At 38.4% G+C, this 16,272-nt stretch overlaps 2 protein-coding genes across 3 annotated transcripts; both read left to right on the top strand.

Annotated features, from left to right (window-relative positions):
- The first annotated feature begins 13 nt into the window (after window positions 1-13).
- LOC146450605 (3-oxo-5-alpha-steroid 4-dehydrogenase 1-like) lies at window positions 14-5,762 on the top strand. Of its 2 annotated transcripts, none has more exons than XR_014860256.1 (4): window positions 14-355; window positions 1,107-1,375; window positions 2,188-2,410; window positions 2,893-3,069. XR_014860256.1 is itself a non-coding variant. In XM_085100175.1 (4 exons), the coding sequence occupies exons 1-4, from the start codon at window positions 39-41 to the stop codon at window positions 4,001-4,003; spliced, it is 804 nt and encodes a 267-aa protein (XP_084956301.1). In that variant the 5' UTR covers window positions 14-38; the 3' UTR covers window positions 4,004-5,762. The 2 variants fall into 2 exon arrangements, 1 of the variants encoding a protein (XP_084956301.1); XM_085100175.1 differs by lacking the exon at window positions 2,893-3,069 and adding an exon at window positions 3,937-5,762 and having other exon boundaries at window positions 2,188-2,338.
- Window positions 5,763-6,318: 556 nt separating this feature from the next.
- On the top strand, window positions 6,319-15,571 carry LOC146450606 (uncharacterized). The gene is made up of 7 exons (XM_085100167.1): window positions 6,319-6,606; window positions 9,090-9,233; window positions 10,084-10,166; window positions 11,383-11,543; window positions 13,456-13,541; window positions 13,844-14,584; window positions 15,302-15,571. Exons 1-7 carry the CDS (start codon window positions 6,525-6,527, stop codon window positions 15,418-15,420), a joined length of 1,416 nt encoding a protein of 471 aa, XP_084956293.1. The 5' UTR covers window positions 6,319-6,524; the 3' UTR covers window positions 15,421-15,571.
- Window positions 15,572-16,272: the final 701 nt, after the last annotated feature.

A 16,272-nucleotide genomic window follows, 5' to 3' on the forward strand; every position in this document is an offset into this window, starting at 1 on the left:
TGAGTAACCCCGCCTCTTCCCTAAGGGGGGGAAAAAACATGGCGGACCTTTTCTCTTTTCTTCAAGGTTTGGACGAGCTCAACCTTATAAACATTACATCTATGGTGATGATGTTTACTGCACTGATCGTTGTGGTCTGCTTGATTTTTCTAAAAGCCGAATACGGACGATACTTTTCTGCGAATTCAACGCAAAAATACGGTTTTGGAGTGAACGCCAGAGTTGCTTGGTTCGTGCAGGAACTGCCGGCGTTTGTGGTACCTTGTGTACTGGTGTGTTACGCTCGCAAAGATATCTTTGGGCTCACACCAAATATATTTTTGCTCTCCTTACTGCTTTTGCATTATACACACAGGTAAAGAACTGTAACGATGAGCTTACTAATTAATATGTGATTTTTGTGGGGTGGAGTGGGAATGGGGCCATGGGGGCCGAAGGGGTCTCAAGAAAATTTATCTTCAGAAAGTAAATGTCAACAAGTAGGTGTGCTTAGGATACATCTTAGGTTAAGAAGGCTACATTAATTTATTTCCCGGACTCCCACCAGCTATCAGAATCATTTATACATCTTTATTCAATGATCTCCACACATAATTTACATCAAAAATAATCTTAATTATTGACGAAAAAAAAAAAGAAAAAAAAACATAGCGTAAATGTATAAAAGGAAGGGCAAAAGAATATTAACTAATTTTTAGCCTTTAACTTACAAAGATGGTTAAATGATGTAAGGGAGAAATTGTTTTTCTTTTTTTGAAAAAGAAAACAAAAGAAAAAAACATACAAAAATAATTATATAACATAAACACACATACGTACTTAGACACAGGACAAACCTATTAATGAAGGTGATATGAGGAAAATGAGTCAATTCTGGCAATTCTACTGCCACAATACTGAGAAATAAGACATATCTGAGTGTTAGTTTTACACTAGAATTGTTAGTTTGACATTAGAATTGTTGTAAGCCCAGAAACAAAGAATTGGAAATCAACATCTCGTTTAACCACTGGATATAAGCATTTATTTTCAACAAATGGTAATGACCAAGGGTCATCGATGGACTTGAGTTTAAATCCATGTGATACTTCTTGCCATTTTTGTAGGTCTTTGATCTATCCCTGGCTCATCAAAGGTGGAAAACCAACTCCTATTTTGCTGGCATCTATGGCTTTTGTCTTTTGTCTTTTGAATGGCTACCTGCAGGCAAGATATTTGACTAGGTTTGCTTACTATGAGATGACTTGGTTGTCTAATCCCTGCTTTATCTGTGGTGTAGTTCTGTTTTTCATGGGAATGGCAATTAATATTCACTCTGATCATACTTTGCGCAATCTGAGGAAACCTGGTGAAACAGGCTACAAGATTCCAAAAGGTAGGTTTATCCAGTTTTCATAAAAATGCAGTTGCTAGTTAATGTCTGTGAGAAAGTGTACCACTACAATGGATGCATTCATAAAGTCCTGTTTGAAGCAGTTTTTAGTCAAAGGGTTCTGTCACCTAAGAGTTTCACTACACTTACAACACTCTCAAACTGTTTTGTACCTACCTAGTAGGCAACTGTATGACAGGAATAGCAAAGGGGTGTTGGGGAAGATTTTTGCAAACCATCATGTGTAAATAGCAAAATTTTCAATTGCTGGTAAATTATGAGAGGTCATTCCATGTGGGCAATATCCTGTGATGGGCTAGTATACCACCCAGGGGTGTTAGTGGGGGAGTAGTAATTCTCCTAGCCACTCCATGTTGAGTATCCTGTGGTGGACTAGCATTTCATCCGGGTTTGGCGGGGGAGGGGGAGGGGGGCTGGGGGAAGAAGGAATACTCCTAGTCACTCCATGCTGGGTATCCTGTCATGGAGTAGCATTCCATCCAGGGAGAGAGAGAGAGAGGGTCATTCCATCTTGGGTATCCTGTGGTGGACTAGCATTCCATCCAGGCAGAGGTAGGTTGGGAGAGAGGGGTGGGGGTAGTAATACTCTTAATCACTTCATGCTGGGTATCTTTTGATAGACTAGCATCCAGTCCAGGGAGAAGTAGCAATGCTCCTATAGTTGCTTGTTGCTACAAAAAACCAGGTTAAAGCAATTGCTGGCCACTGGACTCATCAACACTTGATCTTCTTTCCCTCCCTTTCTCTCTTTATGTAGTAAGTTGTTCATTTTCTAACTGCTTTCTCTGTTTCAGGGGGTATGTTCACTTATGTTTCCGGTGCTAATTTTTTTGGCGAGATTGTAGAGTGGAGTGGGTTTGCATTGGCCTGTTGGTCACTTCCTAGCTTGTCATTTGCCGTGTTTACTGCTCTTAACATTGGGCCCAGAGCAATTCAACACCACAAGTAAGTGAAACCCAACATTAACATGTATATTTTCTTCACTGTTTATGGCATATCTTGTGGCTGGGAGATTTTGTTTAACCCTTTAGCCCCCAAGAGTGCCAATTGGCACATAATTCCTTAACTCTTTCAATATTTGACAGATTTCTATGAATTTTTGACACAGAGATGATCTTGTGAAGATCTACTCATTAAAAGGATAAAATCTTAACCCCCTCCCATATGTGATATGTTGACCACCCCCATAACTTTTCAACTTTTTTCCCCTAGAAGTTGTGGGTCTTAGTACATCTCTCACATTAATGAACGTGTTGAGAATTGCAAAATGAGCTATAGTTTAGAGGTATACCTAATATACACAAGGATTGGGACGTTTTTGAACTTTAAAATTTTTACGTTTTAAGGCCATTTATCTCAAAGCCATAACTTTTCTCATTCATAATTATATCAGTTATGAACTACCTTCATGAGCAGCTTTAAAATGGTATATCATACATGCACATTGAGTCTGTAGTCTTGGATCTGGAGAAAATGTCGTTTTGCCTTGGGGGTTAAAGGGTTAAAACATCAGCATGGTGATCATTTCCAGCTCTATTCTTGTGATCTGTATGTTTGAACAAGCGGTGATCCCATTAGGAGATATTAGATGTTGAACACTGTTGGGGCTTAAAGAGTTAACTTAAGGACAGTGCCTACTTTTGTCACTGTGCATACGTTCTGTGCATCTCGAGATACTCGGGTTTGCAAGAGTTGTACCTGTTTCAAAATCCTTTTAAAAGAATCGCTTATCTCCAACTACTGACTGGCTCATTGATGTACTTTATTTTCCAGTTTTTGTGTGTGCACTTCCCCTTGTTTATTATTGATTTTTGTGTGTGCGTGTGTGTGTGTGTGTGAATGCTTTTCTTTTCATCACGTGTCCTTCGTTCTTTGTTAATGTAGGGTATTTGCAAATTTTTCCACTTGGCCCAGCCACTAAGCTCAATTAGCTTGCTATTTCTAAGTGGCTGTGCTCTCTTCCTTAGTAATTTTTCTTTCTTGCATTTATGTTAACACTATATAATTTCTGGGTACAAATAAAAGATTGTTGTTGTTGTTGTTGTTCCTATGGCTGGTACTATACTTAGCAGAACTTGGCAAGTGCTCTTGGTATCCAAAAAGAAAATTAGTGGTAACCATGCATTTCTTAGCTTCAATCTGAAAAAAAAAAAAAAAAACGCAACATACATTGCTTTGTATTTTACTGTTTTTTGTAGAATTATAATTGTTGTTTCATTATCTCTAAAAAATGCGTGGTTCCCCCCAATTTTCTCTTTGGATTTTAATAGCCCTTGCTAAGATCTGCTTTCCCAGCATAGTCATAAACCACACAATAATACTTCTGAATTAGTAGGCACAGCCCACATGTAATTAAAGTGTATATGATATAAATCTGACTATCCAAACTAGTAATAATATTGGAAGGTCGTAGGTTCAACCCCTGTTAGAAGAACTCAGGATTTCTTTTTCCGAGTATGCCCGTGTTACTGACTGAAGAATTCATTTTGGATTCATTTAGCCATGGTGATGTAATACACAGATGATTTTATTTTGTTTTACAGGTGGTACCTGGACAAGTTTGAGGATTATCCAAAGTCCCGTAAAGCTCTCATTCCATTTGTGTTATAATTTTATTACAAAAATACAAACCTAGTGAGATAAATTATCAATAAATTATTGAAAGGGCATTAATTCACTTGTCCCCTGGCAACAAGATGGCGGGTGGGGCCTAATTATTTTTAATTCTCACACCAGTCTGCAAAACAGTATCAATTTTTGGTAGCTTGTTAGTCAATTGCCTCACGACTTAGGCCTGTTTCAATCATTGTGCCACTGCCGTGCTGAACTTAAATCAATTTGACCCGGCAGTGGCATGGCAGAATAGCACAGCAGCCATTTCAAATGTCAAATTTAATTCAGTCATGCCAAATTCTAAAATATAGAAAATATAGAAAACGACAAAATTAACCCAAAATACATTAAAATAATTTATGAATTTAGTTCGGTACGGCAATAGCACGCCGTTTGAAACCAAGCCGCGCTACTGCCATGCAGCACGACAGGGCCTGCCGTGCTACTGCCATGCTACACTGTAAAAAGTCGTGCTGAACTTAATTCGGCCTGCCGTACTAAATGGTTTCAAACATTGTGCTACTGCCATGTTTAAGTTGAATTCAATTCTTGAATTTAGTTTGGCACGGCAGTAGCACGACATTTGGAACAGTCACATTGCAATAGATCAGTATGTTTTGATCACTTACTGCTAGACTTCCGGGGCACTGAATGTGTTCCCAGATCATTTTGTGGCTTTTTTAAGACGTATGTTTGTAAGTTAATACGGTTTGATCTGTGCGGATGCATGAGCTGAAATTTAAAGGGGAAGTATCATGTAAATTTGCTGTCATTTCAAAACCCAAAAATGTTTGCCTGTCAGCAGAAGCAAAGAAATAATTGTCGAGTTTGTTATAAATTATCACCCCAGTGCAATAAAACTCTCGATTAATGCCTCTGGCCAGAGACAGAGTAGTTCAGAATGGATTGAAACTTGAAAAATGTGAGCTAATGTTTTTCATGTTCTTGCATTTTTGTTTCCAAAATGCGCTAGAACAGATCACAAGTTGTTATTTTCAAGAATTGAGTTGATTTGTTTCCTCTCATCATTGTAGAATTATTTGGCAGCTGATTGAAGGTCTTATTTCATCATTTTTAACAAAAGAAACCAAAACCCCGTGATACTAATGCCCTTTAAGTTGCAGAACGTTTGAGGAAACGGAATCTTATTCTCCAAATTCATGAGCTGTTGTTACAAAAATGCTACCTGACTTTATTCCACATTTTAATACCATTTTTGCTTCTCCAAAAACAAAAGGAATTAGTTTTTTAGTGTTGCAAAATTTTGAGCTGATGTTTTGCCGAAAAAAACTTTAGGTTTCCTTTGTAACTATAAAATCCAAACACTGAGGTGCTTCCAAACATATAGTAGTCACCAAAATAAACAACTGGGTGCCCGAGACTTCATCAAGAAATGTTGTTGACTGGCTGTGTATCACGTTAAGGAACATGATAGTTCTCAGTGATTGGTGCATTTTAATCCTTGCTGTTGTTGTTAACAACTGAAGGATTTTGATCTTTATTTTACTGGCTATAGGCTGTTCCCTCACAAAAAAAATTGCAAGAAAAAAAGTTTAGAAAAAAGAACCTGTAACAATAATTATTGCTTTAATTATATGGTATACTGGACAAAAATTGTAGAATTGATGTGGTTGCTTGGAAATAAACTATGAACGTTTTAGAGAGTTTCAGGTGTTGTGGGAACAAAGTGACCCAATCAAGGTTTAGTAGACTTAGTAACCTCACCAAAAGCAGAACCAATGAAGTTTACCTCGTGGCTGTTGTAAATGTTTTACGATAACCGTTGAAAAATCCAACGAAAACTTATAATCGTTTTGTTTTGTTTTCTTTTTTTTTTCCTTTTCGTAAAGGTTTGGTCTATTTTTTAATTTGTAAAAGGACACCGATCAGGGGCCCGTTTCTCGAAAGTCCCGTTAACTTACCGGGCCGGATAAGTGTCTTCGGTGATAAATGTCTCTTAAGAGAAGTCAATTTTTGTTAGCTTTGAATACTAAATTTTAAAATCTTATAATTCTATGAAAACATTGGCCAAGTACCATGTCTCTAATCAATGTGTAATCGGCGAAAAAACGATTTAAAAATATACTTATCGGGCCCGGTAAGTTACCGGGACTTTCGAGAAACGGGCCCCAGGTCAGAGGTTGAAAACAATGAATAATTTCAAACATCAGGCCCAAAAGTGATCATGCCTGCTTACCGGAGCCACGGTATTTTGGTAATTGTGTATCGTTGGAACGAAAAAATACCCTAACCATGGAATCAGCCTTACTCACTTTCTTCATATTTGGTACTAAAAGTGGTCGTACTGGACGAACGTCTGGAAATATTCGCGCGAGGAACGCGCGTGAATACCCGTTTCTTGTTGCAATCCTAACAACCAATCAAAAGGTTGCATGGAGTCGAGGCAAGTTGTTCGAAAATCTGCCGCCATGTTTGAGTATGTCGTGAACGTCGAATATCAGTCGTGTCAGTCTGAATCCAAAAATATGGTAGATTTCAAGAAGTTAAAATCGGAAATATGAATATTACGGAGTGTTTTCCGATGCGGAAAAGACGACAGCTCGAAAAGACTCCCGGACGTTCGCATGGTGACGCTAGAGGTATGTTTTATCAGGTTTTATATGACCGCGTGTTGAAAAGTTCTTGTCTCTTTCTTTCCCTAAATTGGTTTTTTGACACGTTGGATGCAGTTTTTTGTTTTTTTACAGTAGTCACTTATACAGATAAACGTTTCCTTGATTTGAAACCGCTCTCCCTTTTCAGTTTTGAAGCTTAATTTCTATGCAAAGTAGCCCACTTTCTGCAGCTCTGTGCCATAAATTTCTCCAGCGTTATTTTAAACGCTGCATATGTAGTCGGTCATGGTCTTCAAAACACTAAATGACTGGTAGCCGGGCAAGGTCTCTAAAACACTAAATTACCGGCAGCCTGATATACTTGGACAAATTCCTAAGCGATTCAAGAGAGCTCTATAGTTCTCAAGTCAAACGCTTTGTTTGCACTTGGCATAGAATATGAAGTCAACTGCTGGTCAACATCCTCAAAACACTTGATGACCCGCAGTCCGATTAGCTAGGCATTTTTCAACTGTGTACGTCCCAGGAGTCAGGCGTTTATACTCTACCGCTGGGCATTTGACAGCCTCATGATTTGCACCAATTGATACTGTGGCTAGCTAAGTTTAAATGAGACGTTCACCAGCAATGACAATAAATCCTTGATTAACTACGGCTGAGGAAGTCTATTACTCCTCATGCAATGCTGCTCCCCTCTGTGATTGTGTGACGATCCTAGTTTATAACGGCTCCATAGGAAACTGTCTGAGAAGGTCATCACCTGATTTTAACAAACTTGGCCTGCGCCGTTGTTGGCTAAAATCAGGCAAAATTCCGCAAAATTGAGAAGGATGATTGTTTTATTATTCAACACATTGCTAACAAAGCACAGTTATATTGCAGAAAAACTGGAGACTTAATATTGCAGGATATCTGTTGACTAAGGACGACAAATATTCAGTTTTAGCAGTGTTGGGGGTGAAGGATACTAGATATTTTGGAAAAATTTCCGCACAGCCCCATACATTTATTATGCATGCTGATGTATTAATTATGTATGCGCTTCATTGTTTTTAAAGACAATAAGCTATTCCCATGTGTTTTGCATATATACATTGCAATTAATACTTACTGGGTCAATAAAATAGGATTTCGTCGTGTCATGACTTTTTCTCCACTTCTCTCTCCATTTTCCCAATCCCATTTTCTTTATTTCTCTACCCCAGCCCCCTAACGCTTTTCTATTTCTTTTTCTCTTTTTTTCGGTCTACCTACCATACCATGCCTTGAACTGAAGCCGTACTGTAAGTGTTGGATTCACTGTCCATCTGCTTTACCACTAGACTACGAGGAATTTGTTGGAAATTACCCCTCAATAAATATATTTTGTTTTTTGAAAGCCATTAAAAATCTACATAATGATACAAAGGCAAAATTTTCCTGTGCGTTGCACTTGCCTTGCAATTCTCATGGAAAAATGCGTCACTTTCACCCCTTGATTGGCCAGTCTTGGTTTGGGTCTTTCTCCTAGTCATAGCCCCATGCAACCATGTTATAGTGAGTTGTAGAGCGTTAACGAGCCTTTGCCGACGTCACTTTTTTTAGTTATTGCTTATGCTCCGAATCGTCGTCTTATTATTTTTGTGTCCTTTGATGTTTCGTCCATCGCTTCCCCTACGTCAATGCCATGCTACTGCGTCTGTAATTTGACTGACCTTCGCCCATCGTGCCAAGCCTTTAATCACCTTTTAAAGTCGCCTAATATCCTTGCGGATTACGAATGGTGAACAGAATAGTACAACGAACACAATCTAAACGCGTCGTCCGTGAAATGTCCGCCAGTTGGGTGCAAGAAAGCCCTAAAGACGAGCAATATTGGCATATATTGTAAGATGCCAACCTTTACGAAGTTCACCAGGACTGACAAAGCATTGTAACGCTCTATGCGCACTTCGAGATTTGCCGGAGGAAAACGAAATATCAGATACGGTAACACATGAAGCCCGCACGTCTATGCAAGCGAGAACCTCTGGCTTTATTTTAGGAACGACAACAGCAAAAATAGAACGTAAAACAAAAAGAAAGGTAACGAAATACATTATTTTTGATAGTTTACGGCAGTCGCAATTAAAAACCACTGGTTAATCTGCCGTTCTTTTTACGGCCCATGCGAAAAACATGTCACTCAATTCTGAAGATTTTTAAAACGTGGACATTTTAAAATGCGTAAAAATTGTTAAAATTGTCAAATTTTGTTTAGATTTTCCGTATTTTTTTCCTAAAATTTGAAGATTTTGGCAAAGCCCACATAGACTTAGAAAGAAAATACAAAAACTAAGAGGAACAAAGCGGAGTCATCCCAAAGGCGCAGTATTGTTATCCCTATTGTTTCCTTTGAACAAAGACCGTATGCATAATAAATGTATGGGGCTGTGCGGAAATCTTGCCGATATTTTAGAATGCTTTGTTTAATATGAGGGGTGAAGGGACATTGATCTATCTGTTTATTTTTGTCATTATCTTTGCAGCATTTCTCCGATCTCCAGTTGGTAGACTGACACATACTCCTCAACATCCTACCAGTAGCAGCTGCAACAACTCATTTTCAGATCAGTCCTTGGAGATTGTATGGGATAATAATTCCCCTTCACCAGCTAGAACTTTGTCTTTAGGTGAGCTATACCGTATAAATGTAGCAACGAAAGTGGATGAATAAATAAGAGACCATCATAGTTTTGTATGCAACTTAAGCAGTTGCGAAAAGCGGGCCTAAAAATTTAGACTTGAACAGGATTGAACAGGACCAATGCGATTCCGGTGCAGTGCTCTACCAACTGAGCTACATGTATCAAGTCAACTTGGAGCCGTTCATTATGTGAATATTTTGTTCTCTTCACCTCTACAGGTACATGTATATTATGAAGTCAGAAATGACCAACTGCCAGGTGGCTTGATAGCTCAGTTGTAGTAAGAGCACTTTGCCAGTATATGGTAACAGAGGTCATGGGTTTGAAACCTGTTGAAGCATGAAGTTTTTCAGGTTTTTGTTTTCACAACTGCTCTGAAAGTTGTGTACATAACTGCGATGATCTCATTTACTCATTCTTCTATCTGCAGTTCAAAAGTAATCTATTTAATTATGTATCCATATATTTTACTTCCATCGAAGTTAAAGTTTGATTCAAGGGATTAGAAAGACAACAGGCTGAGACAACTTTTATGGCCAGTTTGGTACCATCAAATTTTTGGCACAGCACTTCTAATTTCCATTGATAAACATAACACTCTTAAGATGATAATGGCACTGATGCCTCAGTGAAAGTTTAGGTGAGCCAGGGGTAGTCTCGACGTGGGTAATGTGGGCACAGTACTAAATTTGAGGGTGCTGTGCTGTTCTGTTTTTTTGGTCTTATAAACCAGGCTTTATTCACTGCTGTGTACTTTTGTTTCAAGTTACTGAAAAGTCAGAGTTATAAACACAAGCAGCTTTGTAATCAATTATCAATAATATTATATTAACAGGTAAAAGAAAGAAGCATTATAGCAGTGATAGTAGCAGTAGCGGCGGGGAAATTTCAGATCTGGTGCAAAAGTTAGCTGACAAAGTAGGTGGAACTGTTCTCACTTTCTTTAATGTGTTGAAAGAAAGAAATCAATATAACTATGTTATTCCAAATAAGACGTGCATTTAATACATGTATGTGTAAATAAGTATTAAATAAATTTAGTATTATTTACCAGTATTTACATGTTAATTTAACAATCATAATTATGTTTATCTACGCAAGCTATCGACAATGTTGAACGACCTTTTCAAATGCCCCCGACATTTGGTTCAACAACTGTGTTGAATGTGGTTATTTAATTTTGGGCCCATGAGGGTGGGCGCTGATTCAAGATGGGCACTTATTCAAGGGTGTGCGCATATTATTTTCCCAACATTTTTAGCAGGCGAGGACATTTTTAGAGAATAAGAAAACAAGGGATAACAAGTTCATTTCACTTCAGCAAGACAAAACAAAGTGCAAAATCTAACAAACAACATAAAAGTTCATTGACTTACCATTATCTAAAACCAATTTTGGAACACAAGTGATGCTTCTCTTACTTCATGCTGGACCAGTACAGGAATGTTTTTTGTTGGGAGGGGGTGGGGTGGGGTGGGCGCTTATTAACTTTTTGGGCTTTCAAAGTGGGCGCTTATTCAAAGGTGGGCAAATAAATACGGTAAACAAAGGAGAATTTGTGTATTAATAATGGGGATTAAAGCCTTAAGTTTATACAACTTGTCTCTGGGCACATCCTCAGGGCTTGAGACTAACAGTAGCCAACTAGCCACACATCAGTAAAAATTCAAATTTGCTTTGTTTTGTGATAAAAAACTGAAATCTTCCCCATAATCATTGGTTTTTGTTGCAAACAAAACATAAAGGAACAGATAAAAAAATAGGGGCAAGGTTTCCTGAAGGATTTGAAGTCCACATGCAAAAAAACTGGTGAACTTGAGCTAAAACACGAAAAAGCGATCTAAAATCTGTACTCTATATGTAGGTCGGTTATGCACCAACCTCTCCAATTATTGTAAAATGGAAATTGGCTCATGTGACCGAACCTACTAGTTGGGCTGATAAATAAGTATACAGTAGTTGAACCTCCCGTAAGTGGACACCACCAGGAAAAGTGTCCGCTCATGAGAGGTGTGTGCCTACGGGAGGTGTCTGTTTTACAGAGGTTTGACTGTACATAATTATAAATTAGCCTCGAAGTTTAAAAAAAAATCCTCATAGTTTTATTCTGTATAAACTCCACCTTTTCTTTTAGTCCGGTCAGACACCAGATGCTAATCGTCCCTTGCTGGCATTGTGGATGGCAAGAGAAACAAATACAACTGTACAAATGGTCAGTGGTAATGGAACAGTGACTGAAAACAGTACAACAAAACAAAAGAGCAAGGAATTTCAAACACCGTCCAGAAGACCAAGGTTGGTTATTTACTTTAACAGTTTTTCTAGGTAAAAACACTAAATAGAAGACACTTGCAGTTATTTATGCAACTGAAGCAGTTGCCAAAAGAAAGCCTGAAAAAAATTCAGACTTGAACGGGATTCAAACCCATGACCTCTATGATGCCGATGCACTGCTCTACCAACTGAGCTATCAAGCCAACTGAGAGCTGGTCATATTGTGAGTTCATAGCCTGGTAGACAGGTAAATATTGTGAGTAGTAGGTGAATAAACCCCTGGAATATCAGAGCATAATGCCCAAGGCTGAAAGATTGTGTGAAAAATAAACAGCTGGCTGAGAAGCAAGGGTAACTTACAGTAAATTTTAGGGCAATCCTTCAGCTGAGAGCATTGTCATTGATTTTGACATACAGCAAACTATAAAGGGATTAATTTTATTGCTCTCTGATTAATTTCTTTAATGTGCATGTATGCATTGTTGTGGAAAAGAGAAAATGGCTGTTCCAGTGATGGTCATAGCATGATTGTTGGTAATCTGACCTCTGACTTGTAAATACTTGATTATAATAATTATTATATTATTTTGCTGTGATTCAATGGAAACAATGGAAACCTATATACAAGCCATATTGCAAAACCAAAACAAGATGCCCCTCTAATGGCATTACACGGAATGCTTAATGTAGCCCCAATTATTCCCCATTGTATGTTTCGTAGATATTTAAAAAATATCCTCCCTTGGCCATTGAAATAATTGTCTGAATGGTTTTATTCAGATATATTGCGTGATACTTATCGTTGTGTTACTAGGAATCATACCAGAAATAACTATGCAATAACGTCATGACCCCGCTGAACTGGTCTGGCCTCCTCTAGCTCTAATCCTTCGCGTTGATCATTCGATCTGTTTTTTAAAGCGGATTTTCTTTGCTGTGAACTCTCCCAATTTCCGCCGTTTCAACTGTCGAGTACTACCTAGAAGTTATTATTTCGATTTACTGCTTGAAAAAGGTTGGTTTTCTCTCTGAAAACGGCAGATCCGGAGTCTTAAATTCAGACATGTGGCCGCCATTGAACGAAAACAACTTTTCCAAATGATGATTTGCTTTGACGTCACACAAGTAGAGATGAGTGGGTCCCCTCCCTCGTGATATACGCGCAGATAATGGAGTTTGATTGGGCCGCTTTTGTTCAAGACAATCAAAACAATAGATCCCTTCTGGGAGAGGGAAGAGTTTAATCTAGTTTTAATGAATAAATCAAATGATAATTTGACGTCACACAGAAGTGATGAGTGGGTCCCCTCTCTCGTGATATGTGCCTGAAAAATAGATTTTGATTGGGCTGCTTCTGTTGAAGACAATCAGAACAAAATATCCTTACTAGGGGAGGACAGAGTTTAATGCATAAATTAATGTGCACATTTGCGACACCGATGAAAAAAAAGATACCCGACCGAAACCTAGACACGTCATGCCCTGCGGGCATTCCGTGTAAAAAATTCCTAACTACATGTACACCCCAAAACATCAAATGAGAGATTTATTTGAACCAACTTAACCTTACAACTAAGGTAAGTAAAAAAGAAAACTGTAAGAAGAATACAAAGAGGATGAACATATGGCCTTTTTAATAAGCAAACCAGTTTTGACTTTACAAGTAACTAACTTCCGCATATTGCAGCATAGTAAAACCTCATTTCATATGTTATTTGAACATGCAGTACTATGTCAAGCCCAGGTTGTTCCTTTGGAATTTGCTGAAAATTCCCAAGAAAGTTCCATAATATTGAACTGTATTGTCCTAAACTGACAGCATCCTTTTCATGCCAACTTGGGAAAATTTGTGATCAAGAAATCCCGGCTGGCTGTTAATGTTTGTGAAACTACAGTCTGTTTACAAGTGTTACGTGTAATTTGTATTTGGCAGACGAGTTCTCCGCAAATGCAACAAGTCAAAGATGAAACTGCTGAAACAGGACATTGAACTACTCTGTAATCAGTGGGAGAAAACAGGTAAATATTTAACTATTATCCTGCAAAATTGCACAGAATATCACTTGATACTTATCTGACCAGACCGTATGTACTTTTCACTTCAATCATTCAGTATGACTTCTTGCAAGACTCCTAACAGATAATTTGGCATTAATTTTCGCTGCTTGTGTACTCACAAGTTTGTTAAATGGTATCATGCACCTTTAATACATGTACGTGTATGATTGTACATAAGGTGGCATATTTTTAAATTTTATGTTGCCATTTCTCTTTAGCCATTTTACTGTTGTTTACGTGAATGTTTTTCTTGTTTCTTCTAGAGGAAGATGTTGAGAAGGAAAATTGCAATAACATTTCCACATCTGGAGATGCTATAAACTTTTTTGATGGATTGGACACGGATGAAGAAGACGTGATTCTCAGCCAAGTGGAAATCCCTTGCTTTACAAGCAGCATCGCAGAAACTCAAATTATGACAAATACTCAATTGCTTGGCAGTGGTGAAGAAACTGGTCAAGAAAATATTGCGCAGAATACATTACTCTCAAAAGACCAAGGGACTTGCACAACTGTTGACACAAATGACAGCATTGTTACAGAGAGTTGGGATTTTGTAGATGAACTTGGTGGAAGCGATGACGAAAACATGCTTGAAATTGCTCTGGAGGATTTTGAAAAGTCGCAACAGGTGACTGTTCCTACTGTACGAAGGGTGTCGCATTTGCATGTAAAGCCTAATGCATTCCACAAGGAAACAAATGCGTGTAATACCGAGTTGTTATCCACAGAAAATCCAAAAACAATAGCAGCTGTGGTGAGAGCAAAGGACAACTCTTCTGCATTTCAAAAGAATTTAGTGGCAGGCCAAAAGTGTCCACCAAAAGGAAACTTTTCTTTTGTACCTCGCTCTACGCTCCAAAGCGTTTTTACTGCAGGCACGGCAGAACAGGAGAAACATCCTGAGTTACAGAGCACCAACAGTCTTGTTTCATCGAACAATGTGCCCCAGAGAACCGGGAGAGAACGGCAGCAGGAACATGTTAAACAAACAACGCCACAAAGTAAGTAGGCACTTGTCGAACTCCAGTTCAAATGAGAAAAAAAGGCATCTATGGCTTTGCTGTTTCCTAAATTCATTAATAATATATTTTTTTGTCAAAATGCAAAGGCAGACAACAGGCACACATGGCCAACTCATGACGCAAACCCAGTGGTTCAAAGAGCAGATAACTTTTTCTAATGGATAAGTCCCTATCCAGTGGGTAAAATGTATTGGTTGGAGTACATTAACCACTGGATAGAGTTATCTGCTCTTTGAACAGCCAGGCCCTGGTTTTATTGCCAAGGGGATGCTCAGGTATGTTAGCGATGGGCAGCTGCTTACTAATAGGTGTTTTCTGTGTTTGAAATTTAATAGGAACTGGGGACTTTTTAGGTGAGAAATTTTCTGGTGGAACAAAAGAGTTCTTGTAGGTACCAGAACAAGCATAAAGACAACACATAGTTCTGGTCCTTTTCTTTCTTTTTTTACTGGGACGTCAATGTTTCAAGATTAGTGCCTTCTCTACTTAAGCCAGGTTTAACTGTCTTGTATAGCACTATTAGGCAGAGAAGCAAGGCATAAGCCTTTCAGCATCATTACTAGTGTCTTGCTCACCAATTGTGCCATATTTCCGCATCTCAAGAAATGAAAAAAAGGCTGTTCACTCAGTCTTCAAACATTATAAAAGATGTCACAGTTTACTTGTTAATTAAATGTGTTGATTTTCCCTTTGCAGAAGGAACTGTTGCTGCTAAGCCGTCCAGATACTCGAAGGAAGAAATTGAAAGAAAAAAGCTAGAAGCTCAGAATCGCCGTAGGCAGAAAATGGCTCAAAAACAGAAGAATCAAAAGTAGACTCTCAACTGTTCTTTTGAAATCATTATTTTATATAGCCGTTCTGTTCTCGTGAGTGTACATAACATGTAAAAAGAATTCAAAAGTTTATGTCCTGGTCTATGTGTACATAAGTTGTATTACTGGCAAATGAAGTTGATTTAACAAGGAAGGCGTTAATGAGTTTTATTTTCTTCCTGCTTTCACAACATTTTATCCCTCGTGGGGGCGGAATTATTGCTGCAACATAGTCACTCTTCAACCTGCTCTATCAACGAACAGTTCACATCTCCTTGACCCTGGCCTGGTTTTGCCAGCGGCGATTTAAGGACGGTGCCTACTATTGTTACTGCGCATACGTTCTGCGCATCTTGAGATACTCGGGTTTCCTATGGGTGGTGCCTACTAGTGCAGAAATATTTTTGCGCGGTTTAAAACTATACGAAGAAAGCAGAACTTAGCAAATGCTTTTGGTATCTCAAAAGAAAATTAGGGGTAACCATGCATTTTTCAGAGATAATTAAGCTTCAATTTAGCAAAAAAATCCCATGCATTGCTTTATATTTTGGCGCTTTTTAGAGATATTATTGCTTAGTTATCTCTGAAAAATGCATGGTTACCCCCAATTTTCTTTTTGGATTCCAATAGCCCTTGCTAAGATCTGCTTTTTCCTCATAGTCATAAACCGCACAAAAATACTTCGGTATTAGTAGGCACCGTCCTTAAGAGAAGAAAAATGTGGTCTTCGTCCGTGTCTGCTATGTACAGAGCCCAGGAGGGGTTCTTCCCCTATATAAGCCATATAGATATGTGCGTGCCCAAGGGTATGGGTCTTGAGCCATTTTGGTCTGAAACAGGGTATAGATTTTAACC

This window comes from Pavona decussata, unplaced genomic scaffold (genome assembly GCF_977016875.1).
Source record: "Pavona decussata unplaced genomic scaffold, jaPavDecu1.1 SCAFFOLD_438, whole genome shotgun sequence".
In the NCBI taxonomy this organism is placed as follows: domain Eukaryota; kingdom Metazoa; phylum Cnidaria; class Anthozoa; order Scleractinia; family Agariciidae; genus Pavona; species Pavona decussata.